The 9,143-nt window shown below is 62.0% G+C and overlaps 1 protein-coding gene across 1 annotated transcript; it reads left to right on the top strand.

The window, feature by feature from the left end:
• The first annotated feature begins 54 nt into the window (after positions 1–54).
• IRF2BP1 (interferon regulatory factor 2 binding protein 1) lies at positions 55–2,930 on the top strand. The gene has a single exon (XM_079800096.1). The coding sequence runs from the start codon at positions 771–773 to the stop codon at positions 2,523–2,525; it is 1,755 nt and encodes a 584-aa protein (XP_079656222.1). The 5' UTR covers positions 55–770; the 3' UTR covers positions 2,526–2,930.
• Positions 2,931–9,143: the final 6,213 nt, after the last annotated feature.

Below are 9,143 nucleotides of genomic sequence, written 5' to 3'. Positions count from 1 at the left end.
CCACCCCAACCCAGGAGCGCCTGCCTTCTTAACTGGCCACTGGCTTACCTTTGACGGGCGGGGAACTCAGTCTCAGAGAGGGCAAGACCTGTGCTTGAAGCTGCACAGCAAGTCCGAGCAGAGACTGGACGCCCGGAAACATGTCTGCCTCCTACAATTTCTGGATTCGTGGTACCTCTGACCATTGGTACCACGTCCTTGCCCCCAGCTCTTGTGCCCGAGCTCCTCGAAGCGCGCCGAACTCCCTGCCCTTTTGCAGGAGTGGTAAGGGTGGCGCGGCGGGGAAGCGACGAGTCCCCTCGGCCGTCCCCTTTAAGACGCGGCCCCGGCGGGACTACGTTTCCCAGAAGGCTTTGCCGGCACGTTATGTAACTTTCCCTGCGAAGCGGCCTCTGGGGCAGAAGAAGGTGGAGACGGCGGCGGCCGTTGCAGTGGTGGCGGCGAAAGCGACGGGAGCGGCGGGAGCCCGAGGCGGCGGCACCCGCGGCCCATCCCTGGGCCCAAGCTGTGAGCCTCGGCCCGGAGCCTGGACCGGACGGGGGCGCCGACGTGCCTCCGTGTCTGCCTTTTCAAGGAGGCGGGAGTGAGGAAAAAGGCTTAGGGCCCAGGGGGCGGGGAAGGGGGGCCGGGCCTGGATCCGCGGGGAGGCCGAGCCGAAGGCCCGACGGTGGCTCGCGCTTCCCGGGGGACACGAATAGAACGTCGACGGCGCGGATCGAACGTTGGCGGCGGGTGGAGCGCGGGGGCCGGGCGGCGCGCGCGCGGGGGCCATGGCGTCTGTGCAGGCGTCCCGCCGCCAGTGGTGCTACCTGTGCGACCTGCCCAAGATGCCGTGGGCCATGGTGTGGGACTTCAGTGAGGCCGTGTGCCGCGGCTGCGTGAACTTTGAGGGCGCGGATCGCATTGAACTGCTCATCGACGCCGCCCGCCAGCTCAAGCGCAGCCACGTGCTCCCCGAGGGCCGCTCGCCCGGGCCCCCGGCCCTCAAGCACCCCACCACCAAGGACCTGGCTGCTGCTGCTGCACAGGGACCCCAGCTGCCGCCACCGCAGGCCCAGCCGCAGCCCTCGGGGACCGGCGGCAGCGCTTCGAGCCAGGACCGCTACGACAGGGCCACATCATCCGGCCGCCTCCCCCTGCCCTCGCCTGCCCTGGAGTACACGCTGGGCTCCCGCCTCGCCAATGGGCTGGGCCGCGAGGACGCCGTGGTGGAGGGGGCGAGAAGGGCCTTGCTTGGCTCCATGCCTGGCTTGGTGCCCCCCGGGCTGCTGGCAGCTGCAGTGACCGGCCTGGGAAGCCGAGCTCTGACTCTGGCACCCGGCTTGAGCCCTGCCCGTCCGATCTTCGGCTCCGATTTCGAGAAGGAGAAGCAGCAGAGGAATGCGGACTGTCTGGCAGAACTGAACGAGGCCATGCGGGGCAGGGCAGAGGAGTGGCACGGGCGCCCGAAGGCAGTGCGGGAACAGCTGCTGGCGCTGTCTGCCTGTGCCCCCTTCAATGTGCGCTTCAAGAAGGATCACGGGCTGGTGGGGCGGGTATTCGCCTTCGATGCCGCCGCCCGCCCGCCAGGCTACGAGTTTGAGCTGAAGCTCTTCACCGAGTATCCCTGTGGTTCTGGCAACGTGTATGCCGGAGTCCTGGCCGTGGCTCGCCAGATGTTTCACGATGCTCTGCGGGAGCCAGGCAAGGCCCTGGCCTCATCGGGCTTCAAGTACCTCGAATATGAACGCCGACACGGCTCAGGGGAGTGGCGCCAGCTGGGAGAGCTGCTCACCGACGGCGTCCGAAGCTTCCGCGAGCCCGCTCCCGCCGAAGCTCTGCCCCAGCAGTACCCGGAGGCGGCTCCCGCAGCTCTGTGCGGCCCACCCCCGAGAGCCCCGTCCCGGAACCTGGCGCCCACCACACGCCGCCGCAAGGCGTCCCCTGAGCCTGAGGGGGAGGCGGCTGGGAAGATGACCACCGAGGAGCAGCAGCAGCGACACTGGGTAGCCCCGGGCGGTCCGTACTCTGCTGAGACCCCTGGTATGCCCTCACCCATCGCCGCCCTGAAGAATGTGGCTGAAGCTCTGGGCCACTCCCCCAAGGACCCCAGTGGGGGCGGGGGCCCTGGGCGCGCAGGGGGTGCCAGCCCAGCGGCCTCCTCCACGGCCCAGCCTGTAGCCCAGCATCGCCTCGTGGCCCGAAACGGGGATGCCGAAGTCAGCCCTACCACCGGGGCGGAAGCTGTTAGCGGGGGTGGTAGCGGCACTGGGGCCACCCCCGGAGCCCCACTGTGCTGTACCCTGTGCCGGGAGCGGCTGGAAGACACCCACTTCGTCCAGTGCCCCTCAGTGCCCGGACACAAGTTCTGCTTTCCCTGCTCGAGAGAGTTCATCAAGGCGCAGGGCCCCGCTGGTGAGGTGTACTGCCCCAGTGGAGACAAGTGCCCGCTGGTAGGCTCCTCTGTCCCCTGGGCCTTCATGCAGGGGGAGATAGCCACCATCCTTGCTGGAGACATCAAGGTTAAGAAAGAACGGGACCCCTAGACCACCACGGCCACCAGTCTACTGCCCCCTGTCCCCTTGCCACCCACCGCTGCTGCGGATAAATTATTCCCTCCCTTCCCCAGCCCAGTGCCACCCCCGCCCGTGTACATACTCCCGTCCTCATCCCAGATGGGTCCCCTGGGGTAGACGCATTGAGGGTGGGGGGAGAAAGCTCGTGGCCTCTGTTTGAGGGGGGTGTTTGGGGTCCCTTGGCCCCCCCAGTTTCCCTTTCCCCTCCTTGGCTTGGCTTTGCTGCTGCTCGTAGTTGGGGAAGAGGTGGCCCCTTCCTCCTTGAGAAGGAGCCTCCTGGAAATGTCGCTCTTATAAATGAAGCAAAAGCATTTATCGCTCCCCTCTCCTGCCCCCTTTCCTCCTTCAATAAACCGAAAAATGGGTTTTTTCCTTCTTGGTCCCTTAGTCTGTGAGCTGCTGCGCCCTCTTTGGGATGGAACTGGCCCTGCAGGGCGAGGGTGCTGAGTTGTGTCCTCCAGGTGTCGCTCTCCACTCAGGCAGCCCGCTGGCGATCCTGACAAACGCTGGCCACCGGTCAACCGGGCTAGCCATCGCCTGCTTTTCAGGTGACAGAACAGAGGCTCCGAGGCGATGGCTGTTGCCTGGGAGCCCTAGCCACGCTTGGGAATTAGGTTTCTTTTCTGGTGCTTCCCCCCTATTTACCGAGAATACAGGGGGGAGGACTCCGCTCGTGAGGGGAGGGAAGGTGCATCAGGCTTTTAGGAGGGATGGTAGCGAGGCTTTCGGCAGAGTCAGAATTGGGTAAGATCACTGGAGGGACTTCCCGAGGAAGGAGACTGACTTCCGTGGGTTACACTAACGGGGTCCTTGGAAGCACGCTGGCTGCTCCTGGCCTCCTGGGGCCCAAGAGCGCAAGAGGCGGGAGCCTGGGAGACCTGAACTGGCTCCTCGTGTGCATCCGGGGAGACCAGCCTCAACGGAGGCCATCCTAGAACACTGACTGGCCGGGTGAGAAGCACTCCCCCCGCGGCCGCCTCTGATGTGCCAGGCCTTGTCCTGCACCTGTCCAGGTGGGCTGATGATTAACCAGGACTTCCTGCTCGCTGACGTCAGGGGGCAGGGCCTGAGCAGGCTGCGGCAAAGCAGGGGTTAAGGGGAAGGGGCAGCCCCAGAAGCCCAGCCCCCACCCCAGCGGCCTCCCCTGTGGCCCTGAAGCGGCAATTCCGGGGAGGGGAGGGGGGAATGCCGGGCACAAAGGCTAGCGGATGGACAGATGGGGGATGGTAGTTCTGCCACTGAGCAGCCCTGTCTTACACTGAGACCCATGGGTGCCCCATCTCAGGAGGCCAGGTGTTAGTCACTAAATCTGGAAGATCCGAACATTCTGACCTGGGTCACTCAGGTGTCGCACACACACATCTTGCAGACCATATGCCCCAACCTCCAGATATTGGGGGGTTGGGCGGGCAGAGTGTCCACATACTGAGTTCTTAAACCCCCAGTTCTTGGACTGAGGGTGCCCTCCCCCTCCCCCAGCCATCAGGTCTCAGGTGTTCAGTCACCCCTGGCACTGCCAGCCTGGGCTCTGGGCAGGGCTGGGAAAGCCACCCCTGGTTAAATACACCGGGCGATAAGCCTGGGGCAAGTGAGACTGGATGGAGTTCCCTGCCTGTGCACCCCTCCTGGCAATCTCGTGGCCTCCCCAGACACAGCTCTGCAGACCCAAGCACTGGGTAGCTCCCCCTCCCCCATCCTCAGGGCTAGAGGCCTCCAAACACCAGGGCCCTCCTTCTCCATGGGGGCCAAAGAGCTGTGGAGGACACCTGGTCCTTTAAGAACAGCTGGTGGGTGGGTGGGGGGCAGGGGAGTCACCCCCAGCCTGGTCGGTGTGTGTATTCTAGATAGAGGTTGGGTTAACCATTAACAGAGCAGAGGACCTGACCTGTGTGGGTGTGAGGGGCTGGATCAGTCCCCCTCCCCCCAGCACCAGGGTGGGTCCAGAGTGAAGGGGTTCTGGATGTATTTGGGGATCATGAGGAGGTGACCACGCTCCTAAAAAGAGAGACAGAAACACAAAAGAGACTTAGGGGGAGATGGGAGGCAACAGGTGGCAGGGAGGTGTAGAGACCAGCTCCCTGAGAGAAGGCAAACCTAGAGGGACAGGGAGAGCTCAAGAGACCCTCTGAGATGCAGGAGGTGAGGCAGAAACAGACTTCAGAAAAAAGGAGCGAAATGCCCAGCTACATGGATATTTCCAGAAGTAGAGAAATAGCCTGGCGCACAATGAAGACAGAAGGAGGGAAAGAGAGACTAAGGTTCGAGAGAGGGATAAAGAGCCAATGAGAGAGACACACTGTGAAACCGAGAAGGAGCAGGTTTGAACTAGAGAGTTCTGTGCGACGGGGAGATAATGGAGCTCTGTGAGGGACAGGCTCCATCTGTTTTGGCCCCTTGGTCCCCTGAAAAGGCCTGGCCAACTCCTCCCCGTCCAGGTCTCAGCTCAGCTGACACCTCCTCCAGGAAGCCCTCCTGGACCGCCAGGCTGCATCAGGTGTCATTTCGGGGCTCTGACAGGTCCTGCACTTCTCATCTCCCAGCCCTGCTCCTGTAGTGGCTGGGGGCTGAGGCATAGGAATAGAGGCTGACACTGAGAGGGACAGTGACAGAGGGAGAGAGAGAAACTTACAAAGTAAAAGAGGAGAGAGGCAGAGAGACCCAGAGTTTGGCCTGGCAGAGGAGGGGGCTGGCCCAAGAGGAGACAGAAGTCAAACTTCACTGAGAAGACAGTGAAGTCACCACTGTGTCCCCGCAGCGCGCAGCACAGGCCTGGTCCCCTCCAGTAAATGCGTGGACAGCACCCACGTGGGACAGACACCGCGGTAGGTGCTGTGAGTACAGCGGGGACCAGATGCAGGCCCTACTCTCACGGAGCTGACCTTCAGGTGAGAGATACAGGCAGACCTAGAAAATGTGACAGTCATGGCTCAGTCAGTTGGAGCATCGTTCCACACACCAAAAAGGTGGCGGGTTTGATTCCCAATTGGGGTGCCTACAGGAGGAAACCAATCCATCGATGTTTCTCTCTGACCAGAATCAGTAAACATATCCTCAGGTGATGATTAAAAAATAACAAACCAGAGAAAGGGGATAGAGAACGACGGAGGTTGCAAGTTAAAGAGGGAGGGAGGGAAGGGCTCACGGAGGAGATGGCGCTGAGAACTGAAGGAGGGAGCGGGGTGAGCCAGGAGGAATCTGGGGGAGTACGTGCGCAAAGGCCCGTGGTTTGGTCCATGTGGCCGGTGCAGCGATGGCAAGGGGGAGAGTCCTAAGAGTGAGGTTAGAGGGACAGTGAGAGAGCATGGGGGGGGGGGGGGGGGCCTGTAGGCCATGGTAAGGACTTTGGATTTGTCTTGAACAGGTAGAGGGTCTCAAGCACTGAGAAAAGGATGGAACAAACGAGACAGAAACGGCAAAGAAACAGCATCTCATCTACCTAGGTGTCCAGGGTCCAATAGAGGACCTAGCACATATGCTCAGTGGCAGAATAAGACCCACACCGACGGAGAAAAGGCAGAATGACGTTACAGGAATGGACAGACTCCCCGGGACAGACTCCCCGGGGACACCCAAGGACAGCAGACACAGTGGCCCAGCTGAGAAGCCCCGTTTCTTTCAGAGCCCTCCCCACCCGGAAAGCTTCCCTGAAGCTGGAAAAATCCCCCAGGCCCCCCTGCCCGCCTCACCCGTGGCGTGCCCACTCACACCTCAGGCAGAGGAAGCTGGCAGGCCCCACAGGAACCTTTCTGTGCAGGGGGGGGCGGGGGGGTGGAGGCGGGCGGGCGGCAGGGACGAAGGGAGAGGAGTGGCGGGCAGGCAGGCAGCGGGCAGCAGCTACACAAAGGCCCCAGTGTCTGCCCTTCTGCCCCCGGGAACAGATATAAATAATACGTACATATACCTTTATATATGTGTGAGTGTGTGTATATATACACACATATCCCAGTGGGCTGGGGGCCACACACTTCCCTAAGCGGCCTGGGCATGGCAGAGTCTGCTCCTGTAGTGGCTGGGGGCTCAGACATAGGACTAGAGGCTGACACTGAGAGGCTGGGACCGAGAGGGACAGTGACAGGAGGAGAGAAACTTACAAAGTGTAAGAAGAGAGAGGCAGAGAGACCCAGAGTTTGACCTGGCCCAAGTGGAGACAGAGAAATCAGACTTCACTGAGAAGACAGAAAAGTGAGAAGGGCAGTGACAGAATGCAGACAACGGTCATTCTAGAGAAAGGCAAGGCCAGGGAAACCCAGGTGACAGGGTGAGGGGCAGAGAGGAACAGAGAGGCCAGCAGCCACCCCGAGAGGCGCGCACACAGGAGCAGACAGACAGAGACGGGCCGGGGCCCAGGCTGGGGCTTGGGGAGGCTGGTGACTAAGGGTGGGGGGGAGGGGCAGGGCACATCTCCAGCTTGGGGGCACCGGCAGTTTGGTCCAGCCCAGTCCGGGGCAGGCTGAGGGGCAGGGCGGAGGTGAGGGAGGTGGCCCTTGGGTTCCGGATCTCGGTGTTTACCTGGGGCAGGCACTGCAAACAGGCGTCCGGCCTGGCCCAAGGAGGGTGGGATGGGGTGGGCCCCAGCTCTGGCACCACTGGGCCCGACACGCCCACCTGTGGCCTGGGCAGTGAGTAACGCGGTGACACCTGGGTGGATGGTGACACATCGAGGGACAGACACAGTGACACACAGAGACAGATATAGGCAGACCCAGCGTGCCGGAGACAGAAACAGACCCACAGGGCCCAGTGACAAAGACGCACTGTAACAGACACACAAAGGACAATGACAGGACAGGGACACACGCATACGGAGTGACAAACACAGCAACACCTACAGCAACCCACCGACGGACACCCACACACATACAGGCACACACGCTAACACGGTGACCCGAGACACATCACAGGGTTAACAGACAAACCCGTAGGCACAATGACACACCCTGACACCAGGATACACGCGTGACACCCCGTGACACACTGACACGGACATGCATGTGCACACTCGTAAACTGCCTGCACTGCTAGCTTCCAGAGTGTGCCCCCCTGCAGCCGGGTGTGGTGGGGGTGACTATGCGAGGGCTGGGGACCCCAGGGCCCCCCTGGCTGCTGTTGCCCCTCCCGGGCTCTAGAACAGCGTGGCGGTCAGGGGCACCGAGTCTGCCAGACGGTCTGGGTTCAAGTCCTAGCTACCCCACTCTTCCTACCTGTGTGGCTGGGGGCACATCCCTTCACCTCTTCCCACCTCGAGTTCCACCTACAGTAACAGGTTCATACACGCCTGACGTGGGGAGCCCTAACCCTCGTGGCTGTTACTATTGCCATGGTCACCTCCTGTCCTCTGATGCAGATGGCCCTCGGCCACCGCAGGGACCCACCCTGGCCCTCCGTCCCCCGCCCCCCCCGCAGGCCCCTCCTTTGGACCATGTCACCTCAGGCCCACAAACTGTGTCTAGGGCCAGGTGTTCCCAGGCTCCTCTGTGTCCCCATGGCCATCCCTCCATCCCTGATCCCTGGCGTCCTCATGTCTGTCCATGCATCCCACGTCTGACCGTGGTACTTTTCCACGCTGGACACCAGCCGGCTGTCCCTGGGGTGGGGGTCACACCTGCCCACGCCAGCCGAACTGGTGGCCACTAGACACCCTGACGGATGGCCCCACCCTCCGCCCAGGACCCTACAACAACACCCGCCTCTCCGGCCACCTGAGGTCCCCACAGGGGCGGCCTGAGGCCCGAGCCTGGGGACAGGAAGCCCCAGGCCTGGCCGCCCTGAAAGCCTCTTTCAGCCCGGGCCTCCTCCCGCTGCCACCGACTCCTCCTGCGGAATAATATTTGGGCTGTTGGCCGGGGGGTGGGGGCCAGATCCGGAGGCCGCCTGGGAGAAGCCAGAAACCGCAGGGCTTCCTGCCTCAGGCCGGCCGGCTCTGGGAGAGACCCCCAGGCCCGAGGGAGGGGGGCAGGCGCCCGGGGAGACTGAGGGCCTTTCTCTCGGCCCCAGTTGTTTTTTCCAGGAACCGGGAGGAATTCCCCAGCCTGCCCAGGACAGCGAGGCTGGAGGGACGACTGACAGGGAGCCAGCACGGCAGGGGGCGGGGGTGACACGCAGCCGGCAGGGCAGGGCGGGCACAGCGACAGAAATAGAGGGCCTGGCCTGTGCGAGGTGGCAGGTAGAAGCGGAAACTTAGGGAGCTGGGAGAGGGAGACCAGAGGAGGAGAGAGGCCAGATCCAAAGAAGGAGTGGGGGGAGGTGGACCCCAAGAGAGAAAAGGAAGTCCCCTAGAAAGAAAAGGAAAGACCCAGAGGCCCAGAGGAGGGACAGAGGTAAAGCCATGACAGAATGAGAGAGAGAGAGAGAGAGAGAGAGAGAGAGAGAGAGAGAGAGAGAGAGAGAGAGAGAGAGAGAGAGAGAGGCAGACCATATGAGAGACAGATGTAGAGAGTGAGCGAACATTTTCAAAAAAAAAACAAGGGGCAGAGATAAAGGCACAGAGAGAAGGTTAGGGACCAAGTGCCACAGAGAGATGACATTAAAAGACAGATGGACACAGAAACTGGGAGAGACGTCTCACACACACACACACACACACACACA

The sequence above is a fragment of the Cnephaeus nilssonii genome, assembly GCF_951640355.1.
Source record: "Cnephaeus nilssonii genome assembly, chromosome: 20".
Lineage (NCBI taxonomy): Eukaryota > Metazoa > Chordata > Mammalia > Chiroptera > Vespertilionidae > Cnephaeus > Cnephaeus nilssonii.
The sequence above is the reverse complement of the archived record's forward strand: the minus strand, read 5'-3'. Positions and strand labels throughout refer to the sequence as shown.